Source organism: Macaca nemestrina, chromosome 7 (genome assembly GCF_043159975.1).
Source record: "Macaca nemestrina isolate mMacNem1 chromosome 7, mMacNem.hap1, whole genome shotgun sequence".
NCBI classification, from domain to species: domain Eukaryota; kingdom Metazoa; phylum Chordata; class Mammalia; order Primates; family Cercopithecidae; genus Macaca; species Macaca nemestrina.
This window is the reverse complement of record NC_092131.1, coordinates 177,950,200-177,966,955: the sequence shown is the minus strand read 5'-3', so window position 1 is coordinate 177,966,955 and position 16,756 is coordinate 177,950,200. Positions and strand designations below refer to the sequence as shown.

At 43.5% G+C, this 16,756-nt stretch overlaps 1 protein-coding gene across 1 annotated transcript in view; it reads left to right on the top strand.

Annotated features, from left to right (window-relative positions):
• The window catches only part of LOC105497431 (HECT and RLD domain containing E3 ubiquitin protein ligase 2), a 222,446-nt gene that overhangs the window by 73,603 nt on the left and 132,087 nt on the right, over positions 1 to 16,756 (top strand). Inside the window, exons 17-23 of the mRNA XM_071067311.1 lie at positions 111 to 311; positions 1,054 to 1,282; positions 1,375 to 1,499; positions 2,870 to 3,048; positions 8,931 to 9,115; positions 11,352 to 11,507; positions 12,179 to 12,364. Coding sequence (XP_070923412.1) covers positions 111 to 311; positions 1,054 to 1,282; positions 1,375 to 1,499; positions 2,870 to 3,048; positions 8,931 to 9,115; positions 11,352 to 11,507; positions 12,179 to 12,364 — 1,261 coding nt within the window. The remainder of the gene's footprint in view (positions 1 to 110; positions 312 to 1,053; positions 1,283 to 1,374; positions 1,500 to 2,869; positions 3,049 to 8,930; positions 9,116 to 11,351; positions 11,508 to 12,178; positions 12,365 to 16,756) is intronic.

The following is a 16,756-nucleotide window of genomic DNA, read 5'->3' as shown; positions in this document are numbered from 1 at the left end:
ATGATAGGTGATAATATAAGGCGGCTCCATCACACATGCTGGGGACTCCTGTGGAACAGACCAGCAGCTGCTTTTGGAGATTCATTTTAGATTGTTGCGTTTCCTCTTAGAGCTTTGCCTGGTCATCGTGTTCTGAGTGGTCCATTGGCCTCCGTGTCCCTTTTGTGGTGGACATTTGCTCAATGACTTTTGAGCAGCTGGATCTCCTGCTGCGGCAGGTGAGTGAGGGGATGGACGGCTCCGCGGACTGGCCCCCGCCCCAGGAGAAAGAGTGCGTGGCCGTGGCAACGCTGAATCTTCTACGACTTCAGGTATTCATGATTTCCCTTCTTCTTGCTCCTTTTATAAGTGACTTAGGAGTTTGTAAGAAGGCTTATGTATTTTGAAGGGCATGGGTTTTAGCCTGTTCAGTGAAGTATTTTAAAGTAAGATTGTAATGCACTAATAATGGACGTGAGGCTAAAAAACGTGATCTGGGCCGGGCGCGGTGGCTCACACCTGTAATCCCAGCACTTTGGGAGGCCAAGGCAGGTGGATCACGAGGTCAGGAGATCCAGACCATCCTGGCTAACACGGTGAAACCCCATCTCTACTAAAAATACAAAAAATTAGCCGGGCGTGGTGGCAGGTTCCTGTAGTCCCAGCTACCCCGGAGGCTGAGGCAGGACAATGGCGTGAACCCGGGAGGCGGAGCTTGCAATGAGCCGAGACTGTACCTGTGGCAGCTTTTTTGGTTACATTGTGGCCGTTATTTCTGTGTTTGGTGCAGGTTGTTGGGGTGGGGTGGAGGTTGCTGTTGCTAGTTATTTAGCTCTTCTGCTCATCTTGAGCTTTTCCATATACATGTTTATAGTGGGGTTAAAAAAATTCCTCTAGAAAATACTTCAGCTATTGTGGGTAAGAGGTTTTTTAGTCCAGTTTTTAAAAATACATAAACTGAGAAGTTGGTTGTTTAAATAATACTTCAAAGTGAGTTTTATTCAGTGTTTAATAAGACTTTGAAATTCATTCATTTTTAGGGGTTCTAAGTGAAAATTGTTTTTCTCCTTTCAGTTGCATGCTGCCATTAGTCACCAGGTTGACCCGGAATTCCTTGGTTTAGGTCTGGGCAGCGTCCTCCTGAACAGCCTGAAGCAGACGGTGGTGACCCTGGCCAGCAGCGCGGGCGTACTGAGCACCGTGCAGTCGGCCGCGCAGTCCGTGCTGCAGAGTGGCTGGTCCGTGCTGCTGCCCACCGCCGAGGAGCGGGCCCGGGCACTCTCTGCTCTCCTTCCCTGCGCAGGTGGGCTTGGGGAAGGAACAGGAGAGGGCACGGGTCAGGGTGCTGGGAGGGGATGGCATTTCACTCAAATTGGCATGCACTTTCTATTTCAGTTTCAGGCAATGACGTGAACATAAGTCCAGGTCGTCGATTCATGATTGATCTTCTGGTGGGCAGCTTGATGGCTGATGGAGGGTTGGAATCAGCCTTACACGCAGCCATTACTGCAGAGATCCAGGTATGGCCTTGGAGGCACACGTGACCTGGTGGTGCTCTGAGATAGGATATACCACATTCACACATGTGAAGAATAACTGAAAATAGTAAAACACTAAACTTTTGTCATATCCAAGTATTTTTTTTAAATTAAAATTCTTTTATGTGCTAATTTAAACAATTATTGAGATATGATTTAATTGTGATGAAATCCTGCATGTTGTCTGTTTCAGTGAATTTAACAGGTAACCTGTCCATCATGTAGACCGTTCCCGTCACCCGGAAAGATCCCTGTGCCCCTTGGCACTCGCAGCCGGGACGCTCCCCTGCCCTCAGATGAGATTCATTTCCCTGCTCTGAGTGTTGCAGCAATGTAGCTGCAGAGGCTGCACTCTTTCCTGCGTTGCCGTGGAGAAGGATTTTCGGATTCACTCACACTGTTGTGTGTCTTGTGACTTGGTTTTTATTATTGGGAAGTTTTCCATTTTATAGGTGTAGTGCTGGTTGTTAGTTCATTCTTCTACTGAAGGACATTTAATTGCTTTTGGTTTTTGTATTCTTTTTTTTTTTTTTCTGAGACGGAGTCTCGCTCTGTCGCCCAGGCTGGATGCAGTGACCTGATGTTGGCTCATGGCAGCCTTGTCCTCCTCGGCTCAAATGATCCTCCCACCTCAGCCTCCTGTGTTGCAGGGACCACAGCGTGTCACCATGCCCGGCTAGTTTTTTGATTTTTTTGTGGAGACAAGGTTTCAGTGTGTTGCCCAGGCTGGTCTCGAACTCCTGGGCTCAAGTGATCCCCCCACCTTGGCCTTCCATAGTGTTGGGATTACAAGCGTGAGCCACCGTGCCCAGGCTTTCTGGTTTTTGGCCGCGTAGAGCTGCCATGATTGTGCTGTGTACGGGTACTTCAGTGAGCATATGTTCTCCCTTAGGGTAAACACTTGGAGTGAAATTTGTTAGGTCTTGGGGTCCGTGTGTGTTCATAGTTTCCCAGAGTGGCTTTGCCATTTACACTTGAACCAGTGTGTGTGAGAATTACAGCAGCTTCTTATCCTCACAAAGCAGCTGGATGCTGCGTGTGTGGGGCGGATCACGTGGGTGTTTGTGAGAGCCAGTGGCAGGGTTATAGATTTTAGGGACTTCACAGAAGGAGGCTGGAGAGCGTCAGCAGAGGCAGCCTGGACCTTGGATCTGTAAAAGGAAGACACTGTTTGAAACTGCACAGCTGAGTTGGGGTTTCCAACAGGGCAGGTGGGGTCCTGTGGGTAGGTGTGTGCGGTAGCACACACAGGCTGGGATAGCTTGGCACTGGGGTCAGGGCTCAGCCAGCCTGTGTGCCTTCACACCTGCTAATGAGATCACTTGTAAACAATTTCTGTTTACAAATTACAGGATATTGAAGCCAAAAAAGAAGCACAGAAGGAAAAAGAAATTGATGAACAGGAAGCGAATGCCTCAACGTTTCACAGAAGCAGGACTCCATTGGATAAAGACCTTATTAATACGGGGATCTGTGAGTCTTCTGGCAAACAGTGTTTGCCTCTGGTTCAGCTCATACAACAGCTTCTCAGGTAAATCGTATTAGCAGTATTGTATTGTATTTTATTTATTTACTTTTTTTTTTTTTTTTTTGAGACAGCATTTCGCTCTTGTTGCCCAGGCTGAGTGCAATGGCACGATCTTGGCTCACCGCAACATCCACTTCCCGAGTTCAAGTGATTCTCCTGCCTCAGCCTCTCAAGCAGCTGGGATTACAGGCGTGCGCCACCACACCCGGCTAATTTTGTATGTTTAGTAGAGATGGGGTTTCTTCATGGTGGTCAGGCTGGTCTGGAACTCCAGACCTCAGGTGATCTGCCCGCATTGGCTTCCCAGGCATGAACCACCACGCCCGGCCTATTTATTTACTTATTAATTTTTTTAAATTTTTATTTTCTGAGACGGGGTCTCACTCTATCACCCAGGCTGGAGTGCAGTGTCATGATCTTGGCTCACTGCAACCTCTGCCTCCTGGGTTCAAGCACTTCTCCTGCCTCAGCCTCCCAAGTAGCTGGGACTACAGGTGTCCACAACCACACCTGGCTGATTTTTGTATTTGTAGCAGAGACGGGGTTTCAAAATATTGGTCAGGCTGGTCTCAAACTCCTGACCTTAGGTGATTCTCCTGCCTTGGCCTCTGAAAGTGTTGGGATTACAGGTGTTAGCCACTGTGCCTGACCTGTATTGTATTTTAGTAGGTGATTATTGGTTTTCATATTAAGATCTTGAAATCTACACAAGGATCTCAAAAATTTGTTTGGTGATGGAGGGAATATTCTGAAAATTACCTAGTACAGACGTTAGGATAAAGAGCAGACCCTTTTCAACGTAGGTAAGAGGAGAAGTTGGAGGGTATGATGATAACTCAAAAGTTTTTCACAGAAGAGAAATTGGGGTGTGCAGTAAACACGTGAAAAGATTCTTAGTAATAAGCAGGTGGATGCAAATGAAAATCATCATGGAAGGTTATTTTTAAAACTAATTCTATCATTGCCTCACTTTACATATTACAGCATTATACATACTACTGTGTAAGATAACTTTTCTTTTCAAAACTAAAGTCAATGTGAAAGAATGATGAGCATTGTTTTGTAAGGCCAGACTAGAAGGAGGTGGGAAGAAGTCAGACTCAGCCTGTGAACAGAGGCTAACCTTGGCAGAAGCCAAAACGTTCAGACAGTGTTGTGTAAAAAGGATCACTCAAGAAGAGCGGAAAAGCAAGATGATTTGTGAAAGAGATTTATTAGAAAATGAAACACATTTGTACCTCTTATTTAATAAAAATCTGCTTTTTGTAAAGTTGGGCTCCTGATTTTAGTTTCTACACATAGTGAAAGCAAAGAACTGGCAGGTTGGATCAGGCAGCCGAGCACAGAGCAGGGAGCCCTGGGCAGTGGCCGCAGCTCTCAGCCGGCCTGGTCATGGGGCCATGGTGGGTCTGTGGTGTGGGGTGGCCCTGCTGTCCACAGCCAGAAAAACGAACTTAGTGGACACACCGTGGAATTTTGAAATGGGAAGTTTTAGAGCCAGTTTCTGTCATAGATTTTGGTAAATGCTATTTTGAAAAACGTTTTTCTGATGCTTGTTTTGTTTTTCTAATCTGATAATGCATATTTCACACATTCTGGTCTTTAACAAATGGAAGTAAAGAGAACTAAACTTAATATAGTTTGTGTTAATGGAAAGATCTTGGGATTTGTTCTCAGAAAATTTCAGTTGCAACAGCTTGCTCGCATAGATGAACTTCCAACACAGTGACTATAGGAGTAAGAATAAAAGCTGTGTTTAATTTCACAGAGTTCATTAAGAATAAAGGAGAACATGGATATTAAAAACTTCGTAATTAAAATGTAAAGTTACATGCAAAGTTTTAAAGTGAGCATTTTTCAGAGGTGGTTTTCTAGGTTCTTGAATGCCTCTCCGTTGTCTGAGGCTGTGTCATGGGCTGTTGGTGTCTTTGGCAGGGAGTGAGTGCAGGGTTCCTGTTGTGGGTCCTTTGTTCTCACGAGGGCAGTGCCCGTTTTCCCCATCTCCTGCTTGCTCAGACTGTTTCCATGTGCAGAGAGACTGGCCTGTTTGAGCTGCAGCTGTGCTATTTGAGCTGCAGCCGTGTAGCCTGTGCTGGCCAGTCTGGTCGCACTCACACAGTTTGCTGATCAGCACTTGAAGTGTGTCCATTGTAGCTGAGACACTGAATATTTTATCTGTTTAATTTTTATTAATTAAAATGCAGGTTTAAAAACTTGATTCCATTATTAGAAAGCATTTAAGTATGTTTAGAATAACTTGGCCATGTGAGTCTACTTCATCAACTGTATAGTTTATGAGTCTATATGCAGATCAGATATTTTCAATGCAAATTTCATTGTCCAAATTGAAATGTGCTACATATGTAAGCTGCCCCGATGGTTTCTGAGGACTTATGAAATAACCTATGTAAAATATCTCAACAATTTTTCTTATATTGATTTCATGTTGAAATGATAATATTTTCAATCTGTTGGGATAAGTATGATGCATTGTTAAAATTATTTTTATTTTTTGAGATGGAGTCTTGCTCTGTTGCCTAGGCCAGAGTACAGTGACATAATCTTGGCTCACTGCAACCTCTGCCTCTTGGGTTCAAGTGATCCTCCTACCTCAGCCTCCCCAGCAGCTGGGACTACAGGCGTACACCACCACACCTGGCTGATTTTTGTATGTTTGTGGAGACAGAGTTTACTATGTTGGCCAGGTTGGTCTCGAACTCCTGACCTCAAGTAATCTGCCCGCCTTGGCCTCCCAAAGTGCTGGGATTGCAGGTGTGAGCCACCGTGCCTGACCATTATTAAAATGAGTTTTATTTGTGTGTGTGTGTTTTTTTTTTACTTTTATTAATGTGACTAGGAACAATTTTTTTTTCCGCCCAAGATGGAGTTTCACTCTGTTGCCTGGACTGGAGTGCAGCGGCACAATCTCAGCTCATTGCAACCTCTGCCTCCTGGGTTCAAATGATTCTCTTGCCTCAGCCTCCTAAGTGGCTGGGACGTCAGGTGCATGCCACCATACCTGACTAATTTTTGTATTTTTATTAGAGATGGAGTTTCCGCATGTTGGCTAGGGTGGTCTTGAACTCCCATCCTCAGGTAATCTGCCCGCCTTGGCCTCCGAAAGTGTTGGGTTTACAGGTGTGAGCCACCGCACCTGGCCACATTTATTAATACAACTAAGAACATTTTGAATTGCACCTGTGGCTCCATTGGTGTCCTGGGCAGGTGGCTGTGTGCTGTCCACATAGGTTGTCTCCTGTGTCTTCATCTTCGCTGTGTGTGACTTTTTGGTTCCTTTGGCACGTGGGGTCATGTATGGGTCATTGATTCTACAGCAGATTTATAATAAGGATGTACTTACTTAAAAAACACAAAATAAAAAGAATAGAAACAAACATAGTTATCACCTCACAAAATTTTTGGAAAGTAGAAAAAGAAAAATGCATTCACAACTTTTCAGTAGCCAGTAGTCCAGGCTGTCTTCGTAAGCATGGATAATGTGTCCTCTCCTGCATGGATAGACCCTGTTTTCTCACCTATGTGTTTGTGATTGAAGGATTCTTGATGTGTTGACTTGGCGGATGCAGTTGTTGAATAGTAGTTTATCTAAAGATTGGAAGAGATTTTTGGAGACATTTCATGTCCTTTTTTCCCTTGGAAAACGTGGGTTGAGGAAATCACTGCTTGCCAAAAATAAGCCGTGAAGTTACATGCTGGCAAGGAGCCACAGAATACCATTTACATTTCAAAATAAAGCGCTGTGAAGTTTTTATAAGTAGTGAACCCCATCAGAATTACACATTGTGATTATGGCTCCAAGTTTTATATTAAATAAAATTTTATTGTATTTTATTACTGTCTTTACTCCTTCAGGTGTAGCTTACAAGCTAGATTCTAGACCTGTTTCTTGTGTTACAGTGGGGTTATCCAGGCAGGTTATCAGGTACTGAGGCTGAAAGGTGATGTTGAATGGTGTGGTGAGCCCAGTGAGGGCGCATCCTTGCTGTGTGTGATGAGGGCCTGTGGGTTGCTGTGGGATTCCGAAACCCTGGCTCCTCTGTCTCCTGCTTCGGTCCTTACTCACACTGCTGGTAGTTTTCTCGTGTGAGCCACAGGGCCAAGTGGGATTGACAAGCCTGCTGTCACATTAGGAACCTGAGTTAAAGTGGAGCTGAAAGCATGTCCTCGCTCTTGGTGTTGTGCAGACAGCCACTTGTGCTCCTGGCTCAACGGGACAGGTGGAGTGGGTCTGGAACTAGGCCCTGGTTTGGCTCTTCTCCCCTCCATGTTCCCCTGTCCTGTCAGATTTGCTTTCACACTGATATAAGAGTTAACTTTCCTTAGGCCGGGTACGGTGACTCACGCCTATAATCCCAGTGCTTTGGGAGGCTGAGGTGGGCGGATCACAAGGTCAGGAAATCGAGACCATCCTGGGTAACATAATGAAACCCCATCTCTACTACAAAAGAAAAAAAAATACAAAAATTAGCTGGCCGTGGTGGCGCATGCCTGTAATCCCAGCTACTCAGGAGGCTGAGGCAGGAGAATCGCTTGAACCCGGGAAGCAGAAGTTGCGGTGAGCTGAGATAGTGTCACTACACTCCAGCCTGGCCACAAAGCTAGACTCCATCTCAAAAAAATAAAAAGTTACTTTCCTTAAACACACAAAGTGTTATTTTCCTTTCTTTTTTTTTTTTTTTTTTTTTTTGAGACGGAGTCTCGCTCTGTCGCCCAGGCTGGAGTGCAGTGGCCGGATCTCAGCTCACTGCAAGCTCCGCCTCCCGGGTTCCCGCCATTCTCCTGCCTCAGCCTCCCGAGTAGCTGGGACTACAGGCGCCCGCCACCTCGCCCGGCTAGCTTTTTTTGTATTTTTTAGTAGAGACGGGGTTTCACCGGGTTAGCCAGGATGGTCTCGATCTCCTGACCTCGTGATCCGCCCGTCTCGGCCTCCCAAAGTGCTGGGATTACAGGCTTGAGCCACCGCGCCCGGCCCTATTTTCCTTTCATAACCTTGGTGGGTTGGCATTGCAGACTCTGGTCCCGCAGCCTGACACTCCCATTACCTGCACCATCTCTCCCTTGCTTCCTTGTCTTGTTCTCCTGCCCTTGTTTCTTGGTGTTCTGCTAAGGAACCAGAAACATTGATTGCTCTCCTAACTGTACCTTCTGGGAACGTATGTTTCTTCTCTTTTTTTCTCATCTACCAATGGCTCATGGCTCAAGTCGCATCACAGTGTTGGAACTGGAGCCTCTTCTACTTTGTTTGCTGCCGTGCTCTTTGGGCACCTGCTTTGGTCTTCCTTCCTGGACTCCCTGAGCCCTGAGTACCTGCTGCATGGCCCACCCCAGTGCTGCTTGCGAGTAAGGGCTCAAGGTGGACTTGCAAGGCAGATGCGGCAACGCAGACGAGTCTTGTCTTGAAGAGTAGTATCACATTTCTGTTTGAAATGCAGCTTTGGACAAAAAATAATGACACTGCTTTTTCTTTCTAGAGGGTCAGATATTTCTATGTTAGCCTCCTCAAGATTTTAAGTTTCGTTGTCTTAATGTTTACATTCCTTAGACATCGGGTATACAGAAGTATTCCTTTTGAAGCAAGATCCTCTGCAGTTTGGACCACTGCACGCAGCTCCGTAGGCGCACGTTAGTGAGGCACGAGGGCATCATTATCTCTTTTGAGTCTTCCGTGCCCTTCTGCTCTGTTTTGGCTGAGGTTGTGCTTATTGCAGATAAACCGGACACATTTGGGGAGGGAAGCCAGCTGCAGGTCATCTTCCTGTATGATCTGTGTTTGTGATGTTAGTTTGTCCTGATTTACCCCATCCCTTTTTCTTTTAAATATGAATAACTTGTTTAATTTTGTAATCCTCTTTTTTCCTGTGTAGAAACATTGCTTCTCAGACTGTGGCCAGATTGAAGGATGTTGCCCGTCGGATTTCATCATGTCTGGACTTTGAGCAACACAGTCGTGAAAGATCTGCTTCACTGGATTTGTTGCTGCGTTTTCAACGTTTGCTTATTAGTAAACTTTATCCAGGAGAAAGTATTGGTCAGACCTCAGATATTTCTAGTAAGTTGCTTAAAATGTGAAAGTGTCTTATATGTGATCGAGGCTTAATTTAGGCTTTTCAACGTGTCCATCCTATATGCCCAGATGTGTAGTTGTTATACTACTAAATGCACCAATTTTGAGGCTTCATTTTGCCTCCACTTTTTTGAGTCAGACCCTTCTGTGTTAGCCTCGTTAACATTTTTAATTTTGTTGTCTTAATATTTAAATTCTTTAGACATCAGTAATAGCATCCTGTAAGTTCAGTTTAGTCTTAGAGAAGATTTATCAGGTTTGTTCCTTGTGCTATGGAATGCTGGAGACTGGCATGATATAGGAAGTAAACAGTGGCAGCCTATTCATATGTCACATGTGGGAGCCAGCTGGGTGTAATGGGAAGAATTGTTGGAGGAAGACTGGGTTTCAGTTACAGCTCTGCTTAATAGTTTAGACATTAGACCAAGTCTGATGGGGCCAAAGACTTCTCACCTGCAGACTTGGGATGATCCCTGAGGCAGCCTGTGAGGATCAAGAACAGAATGTGTGTAAGTACCCAGTGCTGTGCACTGTCGAGGGAATGGTTCCCCTCCTCGAGCATCCAGGGCAGCGGCTGGCCCTCCTTCATGAGACTTTCTGTCAAGGATGGAAGGGTCTGCTGCTTCCATTAATATCTTTGTAGCTGTTTTTTTTCCCAAAGTAACTTAATTACTTTCTGAAGAGTTAGGCTCTTGTCAATAATGGAAACTTTCAGGTTTTAGTAGATGAGTTGATAGCTTGAAAGAGAAAGAGGTGACCATCTTAAAGACAAAGTCACAAGGACTGAAAAGCTGTTAAGAACCATGTAGGAGGCCGGGCGCGGTGGCTCATGCCTGTAATCCCAGCACTTTGGGAGGCCCAGGTGGGCGGATCACAAGGTCAGGAATTCAAGACCAGCCTGGCCAACATAGTGAAACCTCGTCTCTACTAAAAATACAAAAAATTAGCTGGGTGTAGTGGCAGGTGCCTGTAGTCCCAGCTACTCTGAAGGCTGAGGCAGGAGAACTCCATCTCAAAAAAAAAAAAAAAAAAAAAAACTGAAAAGAACCATGGAGGCAGAAAAACTGAAGATGACTTTTTTTTTTTTTTTTTTTTTTTTTGAGACGGAGTTTTGCTCTCATTGGCCAGGCTACAGTGCAGTGGCGCAATCTTGGCTCACTGCAACCTCCGCCTTCTGGTTTCAAGAGATTCTCCTGCCTCAGCCTCCCAAGTAGCAGGGATTACAGGCGCCCCCCACCATGCCCAACTAATTTTTTATTTTTTATTTCTAGTAGAGACAGGGTTTCACTGTGTCGGTCAGGCTGGTCTCAAACTATTGACCTCGTGATCCACCCGCCTTGGCCTCCCAAAGTGCTGGGATTACAGGCATGAGCCACTGCCCGACAAAACTGAAGATTTTATGGAGCAGAAAAGTGCCTAACTTTGTTTTCTGGGAATAATTTACAAGCTTTTAGGAAACATTTATGTACTAGATATAAAGTTTTAAAAATTTAGAGCTGGGCGTGGTGGTGCATGCCTATAGTTCTAACTACTCAGGAGGCTGACGCAGGAGGATCACGAGCCCAGGGGTTCGAGTCCAATCTGGGCAACATAGTGAGACCCCGTCTGTAAAAAAAACAAAACAAAACAAAAAAAACCCTTAAATTAAATTATGACTTTAGTACTTATACACCCAAAATTTCTAGGTACTCTGTAGTGCGGGGTATAAAACTTGGCATAAAAATACTAGGCCGGGCGCGGTGGCTCAAGCCTGTAATCCCAGCACTTTGGGAGGCCGAGACGGGCGGATCACGAGGTCAGGAGATCGAGACCATCCTGGCTAACACAGTGAAACCCCGTCTCTACTAAAAAAAGTACAAAAAAACTAGCCGGGCGAGGTGGCGAGCGCCTGTAGTCCCAGCTACTCGGGAGGCTGAGGCAGGAGAATGGCGTAAACCCGGTAGGCGGAGCTTGCAGTGAGCAGAGATCCGGCCACTGCACTCCAGCCTGGGTGACAGAGCGAGACTCCGTCTCAAAAAAAAAAAAAAAAAAAAAAAAAATACTGCCCCTCCAGTTACATGATATAGAAAGAGCCCAGAGACTAAGGGTTAACAGGCTCCTGTTTGAGAAAATTATTATGGGTAAAAGATGTGTAGATGAGAGTAGCATCGTGGAGCAGTTAGTTTGTTTACAGAGAAAAATTTTAACAGTGAAAATGAAAATTTCTCAATCCTTCTTCAAGGTCCAGAGCTAATGGGCGTTGGTTCCTTGCTGAAGAAGTACACAGCCCTTCTGTGCACGCACATTGGAGATATACTGCCTGTGGCAGCCAGCGTTGCTTCTACCAGCTGGCGGCACTTCGCAGAGGTGGCTTGCATTGTGGAAGGGGACTTTACAGGTACCTTTTGTTTCCTGCTTGTGTACATGGTTATTTTAGGAGATAGATGAAAGCTGAAGTGTCTTCTTTCCTGATCAGCCTGCCTGCGTTTACTCTCTAAATTTTCTGGTCCTCCTGCCCTTTCACCTTTGTTTTTTTTTAGTTATTGATAGTTCTGTTGTTAAGCCAGCTGGTATGGGACTCATATCACTTTAAATATAATTGGTAATTTAGATTTATACTTCCATTATTGATACATCAATAATGAGGTCAGAGGTAATTGTCTGATTTTATTTTGACAGCGTAATAAAAATTAGGTACCTCATTAAGGATCTCAAAAATTCTGATACTACCTGGTATGTTTTAACTTTTTGAAGTTAGAGCATTATTTTTTAGTGTTTTTTTCCTGATGATGAACATATCAATAAACATTTAATTTTCTGAATACGAGACTCTAGTTCATAGTTCTGTGATTGAAATACAGTGTTTTGGAAAATATTTTTGTAATTTAAAGGATTCTGTTTGATAGCTATACCAGTCTCGATATAAAATGTAAGATAGTCCTGTAGAAATATACTGAAGGACAAACATTTCTTATTTTGTGACTTAGCGGAATTTAAACACAGAACAAGTTTACAAATAGCTTTTATAGGATAAATACTTATTTAAATCTTATTATTTCTTAAATGTAGGTGTTCTCCTTCCAGAACTAGTAGTTTCTATAGTGCTTCTGCTCAGTAAAAATGCTGGTCTCATGCAAGAGGCTGGAGCTGTACCTCTGCTGGGTGGCCTGTTGGAACATCTGGATCGGTTCAACCACCTGGCTCCAGGAAAGGAACGGGATGATCATGAAGAGTTAGCCTGGCCTGGCATAATGGGTACGGTGTCTTAAAGGACTTTTACTGAGGAAAGTTTTATTGTCCTTGTCTTACCTATTCTTGCCGTTCAATTTGAAAGAATACAAAGGAAGATCAATTATTTGCCATTTCTACTGATGGTAGTATAAGTGAAAAATGAAGATAATCCAAATCAGAAGAAATGTGGGTCATATATATATTACCCAAATATGTGTGTGTGTGTGTGTGTCTGTGTATATATTGTCTGTCTGTCTATCTATCTATCAATCTATCTATCTATCTATCTTTTTTTTTGACACTACATCTTGCTCTGTTGCCCAGGCTGGAGTGCAGTGTCATGATCTCAGCTCACTGCAACCTCCGCCTCCGGGGCTCGAGTGATTCTCCTGCCTCAGCCTCCTGAGTAGCTGGGACCACAGGTGCATACCACCGTGCCCAGCTTACTTTTGTATTTTCAGTAGAGACGGGGTTTCACCATGTTGTCCAGGATGGTCTCGAACTCCTGATCTCAAACGATCCACCCGCGTCTGCCTCCCAAAGTGCTGGGATTACAGGAATGAGCCACTGTGCCTGACTATATTTGGGTTATATTTAAGGAAGACTTTTCCATTAGTAATCCTTGTTAAGTACTGAAATGAAATTTTACGAAGTCCTGGTACCTCCAGAAGGTGCTGTTGAGGTGGTTATCTGTGGTCCAGCTCAGGAGCAGAGATCGATACGGGAAGACCCTCCAGAGTCCTCTGGTGGTTTGATGTCAGTGAGATGCGGAATTCCTGGAGTCCCCTGAGCACTTCCTTATAGACATTGCCTGGCCTGTGGTGCATCCCAAATTGGAATGACACTTGTCTTCTCAATGTTTTGAGCTTTGGGTTTTTGAATCTAAGTCACCATGCTTTCTATGGTTCTAGCTTCCTGGACTCAGAATCAGTCAAAATCATGGTTAAACTTTGATTTATATGAAATCTCAAGCTGGGTGGGCTTTTTCTTCTTGTGTTTTAGACCATTATCCCTCTAACATGGGAGCTTAAAACAAGAGGTAGCAGTTGTCCTGAGGAAAACAGCCCCAGGACATTGAACATGGTTGTTTTTTTTTTTTTTTTCTTTTTTTTAAAAAACAGTGAGTACTTTCAGCACCATTCTTCCCCTTTTGTTAAGGAGTGAGCTTACGTAGTCATATGTTATTTTGTCTCTCTACTGTCATACAGTTGAGGTGCATTCATTTGCTCAGATCAGCAACTTACTCACTGTAAAGCCTTTTGAAATTGTGATAAGTAACACATACACAAAAGTACCCAGTACATTCCCGTAATTGATCAGAGAGAACCGTGTCACAGCCATTCAAGCCTTAGCCTGGATAATGGCAGGACCCTCCCAAACGCTGACTCATCTCTCTGAAAAGTGCCCTGCCCCCCAGGCTGTGTGGTCGTTGCCACCTTACTTCTGATCATTTTATACTAAGTTCTTGACCCTACCCAACATCATTTTACTTCTATCTGTTCTTGGACTTCATATAAGTGGAATTAGACAGTATGTACCTTTGGTTTCTGAGCTTCGCCCTGTTACTGAGTTCTTTCATTTTTATTGCCATATGTAGTATACTTTTGTTCAAATATACAACAACCTGTTCATTCTACTTGTTGATGGAAATGTAAGTTGTTTCCAGGTTTAGGTTAAATTAATATGTTACCATATCCTTCCACCTAGGTGGGAATACAAGCATGTGCCACCATGCCTGGCTAATTTTTCACTTTTTTGTAGAGACACGGTCTCCCTCTGTTGCCCAGGGTGGTCTCAAACTCCTAGGCTCAAGTGATCCTCCCACTTGGGCCTCCCAAAGTGCTGACGTAAGAGGCATGAGCCAGTGTTCCTGCCAATATATTAACATTCTTACATCTGTTTCTTTAATCATGCTTTCTGTTTCTTGGTGGGACTCTTGGTTTGTAGAGGATGCCTTTCATACAGAATGCCAGTTTTCCACAGTGATTGTGCTGCTACTCATCTCCACCGCAAAGTGAGAATTCTCAGTGTTCCACCTCTGTGCCAAGACCTAGCATTGCTGGCACTCCCTGTTTGAGCCATTCTGATGGGTGTCACTGGTATCTCATTGTGGTTTCAATTAGCATTTTCTAGATTAATAGTGAGGTTTGATACCTTTTCATATGTACATTAATCAGTTGGAAATTCTCTTGTGAACTGCCAATTCAAGTTTTGTGCCCATTTTTCTATCTGATTATCTTTTTTTCTTTTTAGTCGTTCATATGAGTGTTTTTGTATATTTGGGATATGAACTTTTGGCTCTATTTCTCATGGAGCTTTTTCTCTCACTGAGGCCTGTGTAGTCACTTAAAGGTGTTTTCTGATGAACAGAAGTAATATTAGTGAAATCCAGTTTGTTAACTATTTTAATGGTTGTTCATTTTGTGCCTTAAGAAATCTTTTTCTTACCCAGATTTTCTTTTATACCTTAAAGCTTTATTGTCTTAACTTTCATGTTAAGAGCTGTAGTGCACTTGGACTTGATTTTTGTGCATGTTATGAGATAGGGGTCACATGTCACTTTTTTTCCACAGGCATTTTGTACATAGCGTCTTTGTGCCAGCACCTTTGGGTAGAAAGACTGTCCTTGGTCTCTCTTCTGGGGTGCCACCTTTGTCTGAACCAAGTGATTGTCTATACTTGTGTCTGGTCTGATCTTGCAGCTTTTCCCCTAGTGACTTATTGCACTTGCTAGGACCTGTAGTGCATTGTGGAGTAGAAATGGTGACAGCGTGCCTCCTTGCCTTTTTCTTTGTAGCAGAGAAAAAGCTTTCAAGATTTCATACACGAAGTATGATGTTTGTTTTAGGAATTTCTTTGTAAGTACCTTTGAATCTTAAGGATGTTTTCTTCTGTTTCTGCTTTGTGATGCAGTTTTAACTATGATTGGATGTTAAATTTCATCAAATGCTTTTCCTGCATTACTTGATGATATAATTTTTTTTTCTATTAATGTATGAAGTACTGACTTGTCAAATGTTGACTCAGCCTTCTATTTCTGGAATAAAACTACTTTAATTTTTTTTTTTTTAAACTACTTTAATCTTAATATTGGTCATATGGATAGATATTTCTGGTCTTGGTCTGCTATTTTTAAAAGACAATTTTGCATCTTTATTTGTAATTTTTCTAGATTTTGCATGTCATTTGCCTTGTAATTTTTTCAGTGACCTGTAATTTTATTTTCTTGTAATGCCCTGCAGCTTACTGTTATTGTTATTGATAACCACCACCTCTTTACTAACAAGGAAGCTATAATTCAGAAAGAGGATAGGTCCCATGCAACCTCTGTTAGTTTCCATCTGTCCACCAGAGAACGTTAGCTCATCGAGGGAAATACTGGCTGATGGATATGATAGTAGGAAAATGTAATAGACATTCAGGTTTTGGTAACCAAGGTTGTGCTAGTCTTGTAGAGTGAGTAGGAGAATGTTCCTGCCTATTCTTTTCTTGGAAGGGTTTGTATAAGATTGGTAAAATTTGCCATTTAAGTGTACTGTTTAGTGGCATTAAGTACATTCACATTGTTTTACAGCCATCACCACCGCTCATCTCTAGAACTTTTCATTTTTCTCACCCGAAACTATGTATCCATTAAACACCAGTTTTCCCCAGCACCTGGCAACTGCCATTCTACTTTCTGTCTCTGAATTTGACTACTCCAGGTACCTCATATACATGGAACCATACAGTATTTATCCTTTTGGGATTGGCTTATTTCACTTAGCATGTCTTCAAGGTTTATCTGTGTTGTGGAAAGTGTCTGAGTGTCCTTACATTTTAAGGTGAAGTCATATTCTGTTATATGAATATATCACATTTTGCTCTCCACCCACCAGCTGATGACACTTGGGTTGTTTCCATCTTTTGGCTATTGTGAATAATGCTGCCATGAATGTGGGTGTGTATATCCGTCTGCGTCCTTTCTTTTTTTTCTTTTTCTTTTTTTTTTTTGAGACAGAGCCTTGCTGTGTCGCCAGGCTGGAGTGCAGTGGTACAATCTCGGCTCACTGCAACCTCCATCTCCTGGGTTCAAGCAATTCCCCTGCCTCAGCCTCCTGAGTAGCTGGGACTACAGGCGTGCACCACCGTGCCCAGCTAATTTTTTGTATTTTAGTAGAGCTGGGGTTTCACCATGTTGACCAGGATGGTCTTGTTCTCCTGACCTCGTGAGCCGCCCACCTCGGCCTCCCAAAGTGTTGGGATTATGGGCGTGAGCCACTGCACCTGGCGTGCTTTTACTTCTTTTGGGTAGGTAGCCAGAGGTAGAAATGGTAGATTATATGGTAATTTTATATTTAATTTTTTTGAGGAGCTGCCATAGTGTTTTTCAGGGTGGCTGCACCATTTTATGTTCCCATCAGTAGTGTGCAGGAG